This window comes from Pelmatolapia mariae, linkage group LG20 (assembly GCF_036321145.2).
Source record: "Pelmatolapia mariae isolate MD_Pm_ZW linkage group LG20, Pm_UMD_F_2, whole genome shotgun sequence".
NCBI classification, from domain to species: Eukaryota; Metazoa; Chordata; class Actinopteri; order Cichliformes; family Cichlidae; genus Pelmatolapia; species Pelmatolapia mariae.
Window position 1 is genome coordinate 14328310 of NC_086244.1, and position 17296 is coordinate 14345605.

Here is a 17296-nt window from a genome sequence, read left to right on the forward strand (position 1 = left end):
GTGAACATAGAACAGTGGTAACATTCTGGTTACCACGGCAACTTTAGCATTTCTTTTCCTTCACATTAAAGCTATTTAGTTTCTCAATTACTGCTTCACATGAAAAACAGAAATGATTCTTATTGTCTTTGCAAAGCACAAAGACAAGAAATGATTAAAAATCATAAAATTTATAGTAGAATGTATTTAAACATCTTGGTAATTATGTTCTTCAGGATAGAAAAACTGTAGATGTATGCACATATTAAACTCAAATCCACTGTAAAACATAGAGGAATTAATACCATGGCATAGAACCTTAAAGGCACATTATAATTTGATTAATTTATTTATTAAACTTGTTTTTTTGACAAATTAACACTATCACTACCAAACTCATTAAGACAACTGAGTAATAGATAGATTATTATTATATTATTATTATTATATTAAATATTTTACTGCAACTGTTTTATTTTTGGACTCTTTAGCTCCCTGTGACCCTGGGGAACATGCTTTTTTTTGCCGTACTAGAATAAACTGCAATTGCACATCCACTACAGTAGGTCGCAATGTTTTTTTGCACCAAGCATGTGCACACACACAGCACAGAGCAGGAGATATGAAGTGCAAAAAACAAACCCTCAAGAAAAATGCAAAAGTATTTAACAGTGATGAAAAGAAAGGCAGAGAGAGACGGAGATAATGAGACAAACCAAACTCTCCCTAAAACTAAGATGAGGAAATATGACCGTGTATGTAGCTTGGCTTCACTGTGACTACATGCGCTTTAAATCTTTTCTGTTACAGACTAAAAAAATAAAGTTATTCTTTGTTTTAAGTTGATTTATATTTATTTATTTATTGTTTTCTTTAATGTTAATAAGGCTACAACATTATGCAGAGATGTACTTATAATAACAATTTTATAGACAAATTATACTGTTTATATTAAAGGAGAGTGAGGGGCGCAAAATGTTTTCTTCTTCCTAAGAGGGGCGTAACAGAAAATAATTGAGAAGCACTGCCCTAGAGTATTAGAGAGATGCCAAATGATCAAGTGATCCCCTATGAGCAAGCAGTAGATCATGGTGGGGAGGAAAAACTGATTTGTGAATGAAAAGCACATCAGAGCCTTTGCAGATCGAACAAGGAGAACTTTGTCCAAAGTCTAGATAAAATAGATCCTCCTGATCCTGTGACAAAAAATTCACCAAACTCGGATGCGCACAGACTGTTTTCCTTTGTGATGATGAAGAAAAACATTGGCATGTGAAAGGGCATTTACCCTTCCAGGACCTGAAGCTCACTCCAACAGCCAAAACCAATCTGTTCTCTGATTGGATTGTTACATTTGTGACTGACATGACATTGACCAATCAGCAGCTCAGCTGAAAGGAAGAAAAATCTGATCAAATTTGTTGAAACTCAGTTGAAACTCACACACAAGTGAGGGAACTTGAGCGCAGAGTTTTAGACGTAGTTTTTTGCTTTGTATCTGTCTGTAACCAGAGCTTAACAAAAACAAATTGTAACTTATAATTTTTACAAACACAAATCTTTTTTACACACATACATACAAATTCTCATCTATGGATGCACAAACATAAAATTTTCATTTTGGTTTCAAAGGTTACAAAACCCAGTTCACACATACACAGTTTGATTAAAAAGTAAAAAATATTTATGACCATAATGTTACTCTATTTATGCTCGCCCCTCCTCTCGTTTGTTTAATTCATAAACACTTTAGAAGACAGGAGAGATGAACTGAGGTTTAAATAAAAAGCGAGCCTTTATTGCAGCCGATTACAAAATAAAGGAACAAGAAACAAAAGCGAAAACTAAACTAAGACCTACACTGAGAAATACTAAACTAACTATGAAAACGGTGACGATGGACAAGAACATGAAACTGAACAGGAACATGCGTCTATGGAACTATGAAATAAACCAAACATGAACCCTGAGCAGCAGGGAAAATTATGTGACTTGGCCTGATTGAACATAAACTCAGACAGACAACCTGACAAAGACTGAATGAAACACAGAGACTAAATACACACAAGAGGTGATCAGGGAAAGTGGAAACATGGGGAAACAGCTGACACAAATGAACATCATGACACCACAGGTAAAAGTAACACTAAGCACAATAAAGTTAGAAAAAAGACTTTCAAAATAAACCAGGAAATATGGAGAGACGTAGACATGACAACACCGACTTGACAGTATGAAACACAGAAAAGAAATACAAGTCATACTGACACAGAGGACAAGAACAGACTCACACAAGGGGACATAGATGAAAACCTAAACTAGAATAAAACTCAACTAAACTCTAACTGATAATACCAACACTAGACTTAACATATTTACAATATAAGAAATCAAAAATACAAAATGAACTCAAAATGCTGGGTCACAGACCCATCCCCTGACAAAACACTGGCTTATCTGACTAAAGCTAGCTAACTGACTCCAACTGACTGACTACAAATCAGAGGAAAGTTAGAAAAACTAAAGAGATTCTCAAGGCCATGCTCAGTTTCATTAGTAAATGCTTTGTGGGGTGTAGAAGTAGTTAATGTATAAATTATGTCACAGTATGTGAGAGATAAAAAACACATTTCAAAGCCAATTAAGCTCATTTAAATTGGTCATATAAAAAAAGAAAGTGATCCCTCTTTCAATTCTAAGGTTTTAAGTATCAAAATACAATTAAAATCATCTAGTCTTTATCAGCTGTGCAACCATGCCTTTATTTGAGGAAGCTAGATCTTAGACTTGTGATGAGGGGTTTTCGTGTATGTTAGAATAATTCATTCATTTAAAGAAAAAGACAAAACAAGTGAAAGCTTGACATTATTTTTATTTCAGTTTTATTTTATTGCTCAGTATATTTGACTTTCTATCATCTAACAAAGAACAAAAACTTGTCATATTTATTTCTTACATTTATTTTTAAATAGACTGATTCCAGACATGTTTAGCCTTTTTTGCAAGATCTTCTCCAGGTCTTCCAAGGACATCTCCTTCACATCATAGCCATTTTTGTTTTTCTTTTCCACAATGTCCTCTTTACTGTTAGGATCATTTCTTCCCACTGCAGCATAAGTGGGGAAAAAACTAGCTTTCTGTTGAGTTGGGCAGCAGTAAGCAGTCCACATATACTCAGGTATTTGCACCCTTTTACTGATGACATGCTCTCCAGATTCATAAGGTATGGCCCCAGTGATAACATACATTGTCTCTTTGCAGAATTTCTCAAACCTCGTTAACATCTGGTTCTCCAGAACATTCCAGGGGCCACTATTGGACTTTTCCATTTGAGGAACAATATTTGTAAGGGTGAAAGTAGCAATCCGGTCTTCTTTTGTGTTTTGGTGACCGCTGGGGGCGAGGTGGCCTCTGGTATAACCAGAGTTGGTGTAGTCTTCATCAACTGCCTGGCTGTCCTTCACGTTTTGGTCAGGATTTTTTCGGTACTCCATTTCTTTGTCGGCTTTGAGTGATGCCAGCTGAAGAAAAAAAATACTTTTTATATCTTTCAAAGCTGCAAAGATTATTTATCATTCATAATACTGTGTGTGCCACTTCGCTTTCAGTGTGAATCCGTGGGAATAGTAACACGGAGAGCATACTGTTAGGCTTATTCATATGATTTTTAAAGAGAGCCAGCTATCATTTTGTTAAATATGATGTTATTTTGTGCATTTACTGCTTTAAACATATTGCATCTTCTTAGAGGTGAAGGTGAACAATGTGGCAGCAATGACAGCAATCCCAGCTTTTAAAAAGAGTTATTAGTCACAGTGAGATCATGCTACTTCAAATCAGAGCAAGACTTTTACATTCTCACTATTGTTATTCATTATGACACCATGATTTTTTAAAAGCATATACGCCGCATCAGACAATGTTCTAAAAGATGAGCAGTACAAAGAAATGACTGCCTTTGAACATCAAACCGTGTTATCTTACACACTTACCTGTGGTTCAATCTTCCATGGTGTTTCAGGTCTTGGACCATCTGGAGAACTGAGTATATAGGCAGAGTACAATGGTATACGACGTGTTCTGTCATACATGGTGGCAAAGCGGTACTTATTTTTATAAATCTGACATATTCCCTCATAGCCCTTTCCACTGATGCCCTGTGGTGTAGTATTTTCATAAAAGAATTTAAGGCACTTCTCCAAGTTGGCACTGATCTCTCCATTGACCGGTCCACCAAACCAAGAGAGGAGAAGTAACAGAGCTCCTGTTGCAAACTTCAGCATCTTTACTTGAGGCAACTCTCACAGCAAAGTGGGCTGAATCTTTTTGCCTGGCAGTGAGTGAGTTAAATAAAACTGTCAGGATCTGGGTGGTGGCCAGTGGGCTGGTGCTGATGCAGAGATGATAACCATGCACGAGCTAAAAATGTGTCCGAAAAAGGGCAGGGCACAGTCCCTTTTTTATATTACCCCAATATTTTATAATCCCATCTGTATTGCAGTGCTATTACAAGCACGCAAATGAATCAGAAACATCAAATTAAATGGCAAATACATGGAGTTCACACACAAAACTTGTCCTCACGTTAGCTGGAGAAATAACACTTAATCTTGTTCTGCATGGGACAAGGGAGATTTTCTGATTTTATTCAGATGCATTTTACTCTGCACAATAACAAAAAAAGAAAAGATATATCTTACATTTAGCCTAAGGGAAAGAAAAATTCAGTTGTAGAATCTAAAAATAATCTGCTATGGGTTTACCAGCCAGGCTATGACTCTTTCTATACAATCTTGTAGTGAATACAAATGCACCATACCAGATAAAATGCATGCTGCTCATGCACAGCTGGAAATTGTGCACAAGTTAAGTTCTGATGCAGAAATGTCAAACATATACTGGTGCGAATGCCACCGTGGCCGTTGCTCATAGTTAGATTTCACACATATATCTGTGGGGGTTGTGCATTTTATGACTTAGGCTGGTACTAAAATGAGGAAGTAAAACTAGGGTGAAGGTCAGATTGAGAGATGGGGATGTGTAACTATGGGGATGTGTAACTATGGTAAAAGTAGTTATACAGGAATGGGAGAGGCAGGTTACTAACCCAGGTGTGGCCTCACCTGACTGGAGAAAAGTGGAGTGCCAGGAAGATGGGACCTCGAGGGAAACCCAAGTCTAAACCACAGCCTCTGCCCAGCAGTTTTGACCAGTAAGATAGAAGCAAAATTTCATATATAATCTTGTGAAATGCTAAGTTAGCTTCCTGAAAGAGAATGACCCTGAATACAGCTAACTGCTTGCAGACTGTGGTTTTCTGATTGAAGGAGAGTCAATGTACATGTTTTGTTTGAACTGCTTGAGGCAAATAAATACTTAGAGATTGAATTGAGACTATATCCCTCTTTTATGTCAGAAGAAAAGAACTGCAACACTGGCCCACCAAAAAGTCCAGTTTGATTCTGTGGAAGCTTTGCAGTATGACAAAAAGACTTCCTGTGTGTTTGGAGCCACATTTTTAAAAGCCTTTAAGAACAGATCGCATAGACATATTGTTGAAAGTGAACTTTTTTGTAATTTCACTTTATTGGCTAAGGTAATGGATAAAGGATAAGGTAAAAATCTCTTATACATATTTGTTTTTAAACTTGTACAAAAAATGTACAAAAAAACTGGGAAATAACTGTTAATGTAATTGTATCCTACATAGTGATAACTTGCAGTACTCCCAACTGAAACTGTACTGTTCAATTTCCTATCTAATCACATGCAAACCACGTCCGCTGAATAAGGAAATGAACCGATAAAATACATCTGGATTTTGCATAAATGTAATTACAGGCTACACTGTATAAAAGTATAGTGGCTTTTTTGAAGAGGAAAACTAAACTTTATTCAAATATAAGATGTTATATAGAGCTCTAGTAATCTAGTATTAAGTACTGAGGCAAGAAAAGTGTCACGGTGGGGTGCGTCGGTGTGAAGATGAGGTAGACCCAAAAGCAGACACGGTGGAGACAGAACTAAGCTTCCAAAAATAAAGCAAGCTTTTATTGTGGCTGATGGCATGAGAACAACACTGGACAAACTAAGGAGACTAAGAACACTGTGTAAACTAAAAGACTATGACACTCCGTGAAAGAACTATAAAAAACTATGAACACAGAGTAACTAGGAATGCTATGAAACACAGTGAAACAATGAGGGAAAACTATGAAATCTATGGCAAGGATACCAGACGACCTGACAAAGAACAGTAAGAGACAAAGGACTTAAATATACACATGAGGTGATCAGGGGAAGTGGAGACACATAAGGAAACAGCTGACTAGGATGAACATAATGATGCACAGGAAATGTAAACCAAAACACAAAGACATGGAAACTGGACTTTCAAAATAAACAGGAAAAAAATGACAAGACGCAGGCATGACAAGAACTTGACAACATTAACCAGGCAGGCAAGAAATATGACCAATAACACACAATAAACAACAAGGGGAACTTTTTGGCATTCATTTTATATCATCATGAGAAAATAATACATTTAATTATATAAATCCATCCTGTAATTAAAGAATTTAGAAGCTAAGGACTGATTGTCCAACAGTGTAGTCAGCTGCTTTGCCCACATGACAGACAAACTAGCCAGTTATAAAATTACGCTTTGGATAGACGTACTGATGGAAAAACAAAAAAACATATCTACTTTTGACCACAAATGTTCTCATAATCTGACAGTGGACACTGTATCTACTCAGTAAGAAAATGAACTGATGCCTTCTACATGGCTGGAGGCTGAGGTCAGTTTAAAATAACGTAACTACAGAGATAGTTCCATCACACTGCCTGATCCTCTCTAAGAACTGGTGCAACAATGGGTGCCTGTTTAGCTCAGCGGAATGAGCAAGTGACCATATGCCACATTGCTGACAGTGGCTGGCTGGGGTTCATGTCTGACCCGTGGGCCTTTGCTGTGTGTCTTCCCCTCTCTCCCTCTTCTTTCCTGGCAGGCTTCACTGTACCTATCTAATAAGGCCAAAAGACAACTTAAAAGTTTCAGTTACAAACGAGACTTTAATTTAGGAGGATGGTGTTTGAAGTACCTGAGCTGGATACAGTATGTCACGATCCTGGGTCATTTGACCCAGCGCTGTGAGTTTGAATATGTTTTATGTTTAAGTTCATTTTGTTATTTTAAGCTCATTCTGTTTTGCCTAGGTTGCCCAGTAATAGCCTAAGGAGCTTGGAAAGAAAAGCATCTGGACTTCTTTAAGTTGCTTGAAGACGTTTCACCTCTCATCCAAGAAGCTTCTTCAGTTCTAAGGGTCAAAGGGTTCTAAGGGTTTTCACATCTTGGTTCATGTGATTAGGTAGAGGATCATCAGGGGGTCATTTTGTCCCTCTTTTGGGGGGATACTCCCACTGGGTTTAAATCTGGGACTCTCCACCATTTTACCCTTAGAACTGAAGAAGCTTCTCGGATGAGAGGTGAAACGTCTTCAAGCAACTTAAAGAAGTCCAGATGCTTTTCTTTCCAAGCTCCTTAGAATACAATGACCTGGATGACTGAGAACCTTCACAGACATATTGCCATGTTATAGTTAATCGTTTATTTGATTCAACTCATGTCTTTAATGTTTCCTCCTGCCAGACTTAACTGGGACAAAGTGAGAGTACCAAGAAATCAGATAGGAGACCTCCACTCCAGGAGGAGACTCTATTTGGTGCCATGAAATGAGGATTAGGACCCCATAAATGCAGACTACAACACAGACAGGCAAAATGGAAAGTTAAGTGTACCTGTAATGACTGTTTTTGTGAGATAACATATTCCAAAGAAGAACAAAGTCCAGGAAGGAAACAAAATCAGCAGAATCCAAAGAAGTTAAGAGAGCAAGAACAAAAACTGGCAACACTTCATGAGAGAAGACTAACGCACCACCAAAGAAAGACTGAGGCTGTTTGTACACACAGGATACTTGGAGGAAATTAATCCAGCTGCAGGGAAAACTTAGGTACAAACACTCAGAGATGGAGACTTAACAACAAGACACGGGGAACACGGGGGAGGCAGAATAAACTAAAACAGGCTATATAAGCGAACTATAACCAAGAACTAAACTAGGTACCAAAACTAAAACTGAGAATAGACCGAGGATGTAAACAAAGAAACCAAATGTGAATATTTGCAAAATTTAAAATAAAAAACTCAAAAACTGCAACTCATAACTCAGAAGCAAAATACTATATTATAAATATCACTTTGTGATAAGATCTATTTATGTGGTTTATTAAAGCCTGATTAATATATGACTTGATCTGTAATAAGTTAGTGATTGCATGTTGTTGTGATATTTGCATGTTTCTATGATTTCAGAAATATAACTTTGCATAAAACTTGTACAAACTGTATCATGGAGGGTTTACTGTAAGAGCTAAAACACAGCCACCCTCAACTTATTTTTAAGATTTCATACTATATAATATATTATAAATAAGTAAATACAAATTGCGAAGTTCTAAGTTTAATAATCAACAAATCAGGAAGGCTACAGCATTGTATTTAAAAAACACTTTTAATGAAACACAGCAAATGCCTCATAAACCTCAGAGAAATACCATGTTCAGTATTTGTTATTGTTTTTTTTAAATCAATTATTGCTAAAAGCAGCCTGTGATTTTTTTTCCTGTAAATCATCTTCGCTTTCCTTCAAATATCTAAAGTCTGTCACAAATCCGAAATGCATATTTATTATTATATTAATAAACAAAATTAAAGAAAAATATTTTTACCACTTTATTTTGAAACCTGAAATATTTCAGTAAAAGCACGACCACCATAAATAGAGTCAGTGAATCTGTCTGAGTGATCTTGATACCTTTCACCTTGAGTAGAACTATTTTCTACTTTTAAGCCCTGGACACATTCAATACACTAATGTGCTGTCATTAGATTGAATGTGATTTGACATTTGTATTTTAAGAATTCATCTCTGGTCGTGGGCTCTGTCTGTGACAGTAAAACATCCCCTTCAGTTCCTTTCAGAGAGGTTTTGGTCCATTCCTCACTGAGGATGTCCTGCAGTTTGTCTCTGGTCTCTGACACAGCTGCTGTCACATCCTTGATGTACCTCTGAGGATGAATATTGATGCTGGCTGAGTCTGGAGACTCAGTGAGTCGTGACAGCAAAGCATAGTTGTTTAAAAAAAAACTGGGTGGGTTCCTGTTTGTGTAAAACCTGCTTCCACTCATTAAAAGAAAAAAATTCTTAACTACTGCAATGCATTGTGGGAGCAAGGACCAGAAAAGGAGGGAAACGTAAGAGGGAGTGAGCCATTACACTGACAGACTTCATTTCAGTTCTGGACTCTGGAGCTGGAGAAACTATCTTTAAATTTCTGTGGTATTAATAAAGCTTTTATTACAATCATGTGTTTTAAAAGACTCAATGTTTTTATTTAGAAATATTTTTTTTAGACGGTGTGTGCTGTAACCAGATAAGTTAGGAATATTTTGCTGACTCATTTTGAAAATAATTGTTATTTAGCTTTAAAATAACACACCAGCCTATTAATCAACCAAAGAGCTAGACAGACCTTTAATTAATGGGAAGGAGCGCCGTCGCCCGAGAAGGAGACGTTATCGACCATCTCTTCCTTCTGTAATTATTGGAAATGTACGATCTTTGCCCAATAAGATGGATGAGCTCACGTCGCTAACCTGGTCACAGAGGGAGTACCGGCAATGTAGCATCATGATGCTAACGGAGTCGTGGCTAACACCGCTAACTCCGGACACGAGCGTGACACTACCGGGATTCCAGCTGCTGCGAGCGGACAGGACGAGAGAGAGCGGTAAGAGGAAAGGAGGGGGACTGGCAGTGTTTGTGAATGACAGATGGTGTAACCCTGGGCACATCACTGTGAAAGAACAACTCTGCAGCAGAGACATTGAGCTGTTAGCCGTTAGCATGCGTCCGTACTACCTGCCCCGGGAATTCTCGCATGTTATCGCGATAACAGCGTATGTCCCCCCCTCGGCCAACGCGGATGCAGCCTGTGACACTCTCCACTCAGTGGTCAGCAGACTGCAAACACAATCTCCGAGAGCCCTCCTCATAATATCAGGGGACTTCAATCATGCCTCACTGGACTCCACACTGCCCACCTTCACCCAGTATGTGACCTGCCCAACCAGAGACAATAAAACACTGGACTTACTGTATGCCAATGCTGAAGAGGCATACAGTTCATCACCTCTCCCTCCCCTGGGCAGATCTGATCACAACCTGGTGCACCTTGTCCCTGTGTATGAGCCCTTAGTGCGCAGGGAGCCACCAGCCACCCGCACAGTGCAGAGATGGTCGGAGGAGAGCGAGGAGGCTCTTAAGGATTGTTTTGAGTCGACTGTGTGGGAGGTGATCTGTGACGACCACGGAGAGGACATCAACAGCCTTACTACATGCATTACTGACTATATTAATTTCTGTGTGGATAACACCGTACCTACCAGGACTGTACGGTGTTTCTCCAACAACAAACCTTGGATTACCCCAGAAATTAAAGCCGTCCTCAAGCAGAAGAGGAGGGCCTTCAAATCCAAAGACAAAGAGGAGTTGAAAAGGGTGCAGAGAGAGCTGAGGGGACTGATAAGGAATGGGAAGGATAGCTACAGGCAGAAGATGGAGAACCAGCTTCAGCAAAATAACGTTGGTGAAGTCTGGAGAGGCCTCAGAACCATCTCAGGCCACAAACATCAGACCTCTCTGCCTGGGAGGGATGTGAGGTGGGCAAATGAACTGAATCATTTCTTGCAACAGATTTGATTCAGCCATGAGGCAGTCTCCAACATCGGCTGCAGACTCAACCACCCCCACTGCTGCTGTTCCACCTCTGACACCTCAGACACTTCACACCTCCTCTATTCACCCTGCTCACTCCTCCCCACCCCCAACAACAGCATCCAATACACACTCAACACAAGGCCTGTCTCTCTCAACCACCCAGGTTAGGAGGGAACTGAGGAGGATTAAAGCCAAGAAGGCAGCGGGCCCAGATGGCATCAGCTCGAGGGTCGTCAGGTCCTGCGCGGACCAACTGTGTGGTGTGATGGAGCACCTCTTCAACCTGAGCCTGAGGCTGGGAAGAGTCCCACAGCTCTGGAAAACCTCCTGTGTTGTACCAGTGCCAAAGACTTCACGCCCCAAGGACCTCAACAGCTACAGGCCGGTGGCTCTGACATCCCACCTGATGAAGACCCTGGAGCGGCTGGTCCTGGCTCAGCTTCGGCGCCTTGTGAGCTCATCACTGGACCCACTTCAGTTTGCCTACCAGCCTGGCATTGGAGCGGATGATGCCGTCATTCACCTCCTACATCGTTCCCTCGCTCACCTGGAGACCGCTGGAAGCACTGTGAGAATCATGTTCTTTGATTTCTCCAGTGCCTTCAACACTATTCTTCCCTCGGTTCTGAAGGACAAGCTGGAGAACTCAGGAGTGGACCATCACCTCACTACCTGGATTTTGGACTACCTCACCGACCAACCACAGTATGTGAGGACTCAGGGCTGTGTGCAGTATGGGGGCCCCACAGGGAACGGTTCTGGCTCCGTTCCTCTTCACCATTTACACTGCAGACTTCTCCCACAACTCCACCCAGTGCTTCCTGCAGAAGTTCTCTGATGACTCTGCTATAGTCGGCCTCATCACTGATGGGGACGACAAGGAGTACAGAGGACTGACTCAGGACTTTGTGGACTGGTGCCAGCTGAACTACCTCCAGATCAATGCCAGTAAAACCAAGGAGCTGGTGGTAGACTTCCGCAGGCACAAACATCCTCCACTGCAACCACTGAACATCCAAGGTATGGACATTGAGGCTGTGGACAGCTACAGGTACCTTGGTGTTCATCTGAACAGCAAACTGGACTGGACTCATAACTCAGACGCCCTCTACAGGAAAGGGCAGAGCAGACTGTACCTGCTGCGGAGACTCAGGTCGTTTGGAGTGGAGGGCCCACTCCTGAAGACCTTCTATGACTCTGTGGTGGCCTCAGCCATCTTTTATGGTGTGGTCTGCTGGGGCGGCAGCATCTCTGCTGGGGACAGGAAGAGACTGAACAGGCTGAACAGGCATCGTTGTATCTTTACTGAGTTGTATATAGCATTTGTATTCTATTTTTATCTTATTGTATATTTTATTCTATTTTATTCTATTGTATATAGTATTTTATTTTATTCTATTCTGTACAGTTGTGTACTGTATTTATTCTTATTTTATTTTATTCTAATTTTTGCTTCATAACTTTTGCACTGTCCACTTCCTGCTGTGACAAAACAAATTTCCCACGTGTGGGACTAATAAAGGTTATCTTATCTTATCTTAATTCATTTGAAAGCCTGATGCTTAGCCTTGCCCACACTAGCTGGAAACAAGTCTTACTTGTTATCATCTATCGTCCACCTGGGCCTTACACAGAGTTTCTGTCTGATTTCTCAGACTTTTTTATCTGATTTAGTGCTCAGTTCAGATAAAATAATTATTGTGGGTGATTTTAACATTCATGTACACGCTAAAAATGACAGCCTCAACATGGCATTTAATCTGTTATTAGACTCAACTGGCTTCTCTCAAAATGTAAAAGAACCAACCCACCACTTTAATCACACTCTAGATCTTGTTTTAACATATGGCATAGAAACTGAACATTTAACAGTGTTTCCTGAAAACCCTCTCCTGTCTGATCATTTCCTGATAACATTTACATTTACAATAATTGATTACACAGCAGTGGAGAGTAGATTTAATCACAGTAGATGTCTTTCTGAAAGTGCTGTAACTAAGTTTAAGAATGTTATTCACCCACTGTTGTCATCTTTAATGACCTGTACCAACACAGAGCAGAGCAGCTATTTGAACACTACTCCAACAGAGGTTGATTATCTTGTTAATAATTTTATCTCCTCAACACGTACGACTCTGGATACTGTAGCTCCTGTGACAACTAAGGCTGCAAATCAGAAGTACTTGACTCACTGGTATAATTCTCAAACACGTAGCCTAAAGCAGATAAAATGGCGTGTCACAAATTTAGAAGATTATCATTACCCTGGAGAAATAGTTTGCTGCTTCATAAGAAAGCCCCCAGAAAGCTAGAACATCCTACTGCTCATCGCTGATTGAAGAAAATCAGAACAACCATAGGTTTCTCTTCAGCACTGTAGCCATGCTGACAAAAATTACTCATAATCATCTCACAGATGTAATATTATCTACAGCTACTTTCAGTACCATTGATATTCATTTAGAGTCTTTTTCTCCAATTGATCTTTTTGTACTTTGGGTACACCATTCCTGCCTACTGCACACAGTACATAACAAACATATCTTTTAGACCCCATTCCTTTAAGACTGCTCAAAGAAGTCCTACCATTAATTAATGCTTCTTAAATCATAAATATGATCAGTCTATCTCTAATGTACCACAGGCCTTCAAGCTGGCAGTAGTTAAAAGCCATCTCTAGACCCAGTGGTCTTAGAGAATTATAGGCCAATCTCTAAACTAAAGAGTAGTTGTCAAACAGCTAGCAGATCATCTGCAGAGGAATTGCTTATTTGAAGAGTCTCAGTCAGGTTTCAGAGCTCATCACAGCACTTCGCACGTGGAGCGAAACTCCGTCTACTTGCTGCTGTTGCGACCTTCGATACGCCAACCTCCTGGATGCCCCTTTTGGGCTCGGTCGAACCACGAGGCTTCCTCAGTGTGTCCGGCCGTGACAACTCACGGGAGACAACTACTCCTCTCTCTCGCAGTTCCGCACGTACACACTCACCGGGGTGTGCGCAGCTTCTCTCCGACTTCCCTTAGATTTTTTTTCCCTGCCTTCCCCAGACAGGCCACTTGAGACGCTAGATGACAGCTTCCTGGGGCACTTCCGTTGTGTTTTGTACGTGCTATGGAGTAGTGATGTGTCGGTCGCGAACGAAACGGACGACTCTTTGAAGTGAACGACGCGAGCCGGGTTTTTTGTCTTTCTCTCACCCTCCCTCTCGCACTTTTTTCCGCTTCACTCCGCACGCGAGCCTTGTGCTTTGCGCTGGGAAGAGGGGGGAGGGGCGGTAGTTACACTCGCTGTAGCACAGGAACAGAGCAGGAGGGAGAGAGAGAGAAAGAGAGCCAGGGACAACAACGTCACATTAGAAAGGTATAGTAATCATCCACAACTATTTTCAGTTGCAGATGATAAAGGATTCAGAAAGTTTATTCATGCAGGCACATATGACAGAGAATGTGCATCTTCTTTTTGTTTTCATATTTTAATGTATATTTAATTGTGTTGTGGTTTGCAGTGTTTTGTGTTGTTTCACTTTAAATTTGTTTAAAGGGGAAAAGCTGAAAATTTAAATAGTTAAAAGTTGAAATGTAAATAGTTGGTTTTTGTAGTATATGATTTATTTATTACATTTTATGTGGAGTGAATAAATGAAAGTATATTTACGGTGGCCCCTAGAGACAAAGCACGTACGAGCTCCAAAACACGTACAGACTCCGAAGCACGTAAAAACTCCTACAAACCCCGAAGTACAGTCGTGGCCAAAAGTTTTGAGAATGACACAAATATTAGTTTTCACAAAGTTTGCTGCTAAACTGCTTTTAGATCTTTGTCTCAGTTGTTTCTGTGATGCACTGAAATATAATAACAAGCACTTCATACGTTTCAAAGGCTTTTATCGATAATTACATGACATTTATGCAAAGAGTCAGTATTTGCAGTGTTGGCCCTTCTTTTTCAGGACCTCTGCAATTCGACTGGGCATGCTCTCAATCGACTTCTGGGCCAAATCCTGACTGATAGCAACCCATTCTGCCATAATCACTTCTTGGAGTTTGTCAGAATTAGTGGGTTTTTGTTTGTCCACCTGCCTCTTGAGGATTGACCACAAGTTCTCAATGGGATTAAGATCTGGGAATTTTCCAGGCCATGGACCCAAAATTTCAACGTTTTGTTCCCCAAGCCACTTAGTTATCACTTATGGCACGGTGCTCCATCGTGCTGGAAAATGCATTGTTCTTCACCAAACTGTTGTTGGATTGTTGGAAGAAGTTGCTGTTGGAGGGTGTTTTGGTACCATTCTTTATTCATGGCTGTGTTTTTGGGCAAAATTGTGAGTGAGCCCATTCCCTTGGATGAGAAGCAACCCCACACATGAATGGTCTCAGGATGCTTCACTGTTGGCATGACACAGGACTGATGGTAGCGCTCACCTTTTCTTCTCCGGACAAGCCTTTTTCCAGATGCCCCAAACAATCAGAAAGAGGATTCATCGGAGAATATGACTTTGCCCCAGTACTCAGCAGTCCATTCACCATACTTTCTGCAGAAGATCAATCTGTCCCTGATATTTTTTTGGAGACAAGTGGCTTCTTTGCTGCCCTTCTTGACACCAGGCCATCTTCCAACAGTCTTCGCCTCACTGTGTGTGCAGATGCGCTCACACCTGCCTGCTGCCATTTCTGAGCAAGCTCTGCACTGGTGGCACTCCGATCCCACAGCTGAATCCTCTTTAGGAGACAATCCTGGCGCTTGCTGGACTTTCTTGGACGCCCTGAAGCCTTCTTAACAAGTATTGAATTTCTTTCCTTGAAGTTCTTGATGATCCTATAAATTGTTGATTTCGGTGCAATCTTAGTAGCCACAATATCCTTGCCTGTGAAGCCATTTTTATGCAACGCAATGATGGCTGCACGCGTTTCTTTGCAGGTCACCATGGTTAACAATGGAAGAACGATGTTTTCAAGCATCACCCTCCTTTTAACATGTCAGGTCTGCCATTCTAACCCAATCAGCCTGACATAATGATCTCCAGCCTTGTGCTCGTCAACACTCTCACCTGAGTTAACAAGACGATTACTGAAATGATCTTAGCAGGTCCTTTAATGACAGCAATGGAATGCAGTGTAAAGGTTTTTTGGGATTAAGTTAATTTTCATGGCAAAGAAGGACTATGCAATTCATCTGATCACTCTTCATAACATTCTGGAGTATATGCAAATTGCTATTATACAAACTTAAGCAGCAACTTTTCCAATTTCCAATATTTATGTAATTCTCAAAACTTTTGGCCACGACTGTAGAAATTTGAAAATGTATCACCCAGAACCGGAACGAGCTTGCTGTAAAACCCCCAAAACAGGATTTTCTACAGCAGTATTTTGTGTCTGCATTTCATCTAAGACATATTTTATAGGCTTCATGCAAATAGCATGAAGCACTTTTTTTTAAAATCCCAACATTAATTTAGAATAGAATATGATCTTAACTTGGCTCTAAAAACCCCCAAAGTGGCTATAACAATCTTAATTAGGCTAGAATTATGTTATTTAGGCTCTTATACAAACAACAGTTATAAATAGTTTATCTTACAGGTAAACTAACCCAAACAGTCGCGACAGATGGCTGCCCCTCACTGAGTTTGGTTCTGTCAGAGGTTTCTTCCTTCCTGTTAAAAGGGAGTTTTTCCTCTCCACCACTGGCTGCCGGCAGAGCTGGCTCTGTGGCTACTGGGTGACCCCTCATCTGGAGATCTCCTCAGCTCTTCCCAGGAGGGTGGCACGGATCCCCCTCTGGTGGTACTCCTTGGGCTCTCACACTCTGGGGCCTCTGGATGTCTGGAGCCTGGATCTCCTCCATGCCTGCTTCATGCCCTGGGGGATGGGGCTATGGCCCTCTATACCCTCTATCAGACCATTACATGGGGAAACCTTTTGAATACAAGCGCGCTGATCCACACAGGTGTGCACACGGGTGTTCACTGTTCATAGACATAAACTACACCTTTCTTGGCTGCTACTTCAAAGCACGTTGTGCGCTGTCGGTCCTGCGTGCTGCACAACAACATTCAATATTTACTATTTACTGCTGTTTACACTTAGCTAGATTAATGCAATGGTGTTGTGTTTAGTATGTTGCTCTGTTTTTTGTTTTTGCTTGTTTTCTCTTCTTTTTCTCTCAACGGGTGATCCAGGAGATTTTTTTTTTTCTTTCTCTTTTTAAGTGCCCTTTCTCACTGTCCCTCTTCCCTTCTGTTTTTCTTTTCCTTCATCTTTCTTTCTCCCTTTCCTATCCCCCAGTCATGTCTGTCCCGTCTATAACAACTGAAAATAAAATAAAATAAATAATAACAACAAAGGTCGATCAAATGGACCAATACGGCAAGGCCGTGATGATCCATTTGGCAAAGTAAATCCATTGGGTATCCTTGTTGGTCTTCAGACAACAATTCTGACGGCTAAAGAACCAAATGGGACAGGCA

The 17296-nt window shown here is 40.6% G+C and overlaps 1 protein-coding gene across 1 annotated transcript; it reads right to left on the minus strand.

Annotated features, from left to right (window-relative positions):
- Nucleotides 1-2924: 2924 nt before the first annotated feature.
- Nucleotides 2925-15752, minus strand: LOC134619193 (endonuclease domain-containing 1 protein-like). The gene is made up of 4 exons (XM_063464965.2): nt 15482-15752; nt 14780-14946; nt 3972-4277; nt 2925-3500 (listed from the first exon to the last, which is right to left on the minus strand). Exons 1-4 carry the CDS (start codon nt 15750-15752, stop codon nt 2925-2927), a joined length of 1320 nt encoding a protein of 439 aa, XP_063321035.2.
- Between the last annotated feature and the right edge of the window lie 1544 nt (nt 15753-17296).

Excerpts from the sequence above, each read along its gene's own strand:
- LOC134619193 (XM_063464965.2), bottom strand. The coding sequence starts at position 15,752 with ATGGTGACCTGCAAAGAAACGCGTGCAGCCATCATTGCGTTGCATAAA. Across the intron at positions 14,947-15,481 it reads TCAGAAATGGCAGCAGGCAG|ATCTTAATCCCATTGAGAAC; the intron begins GTGTGAGCGCAT and ends GAAAATTCCCAG. Across the intron at positions 3,501-3,971 it reads CATGGAAGATTGAACCACAG|CTGGCATCACTCAAAGCCGA; the intron begins GTAAGTGTGTAA and ends TTTTTTCTTCAG.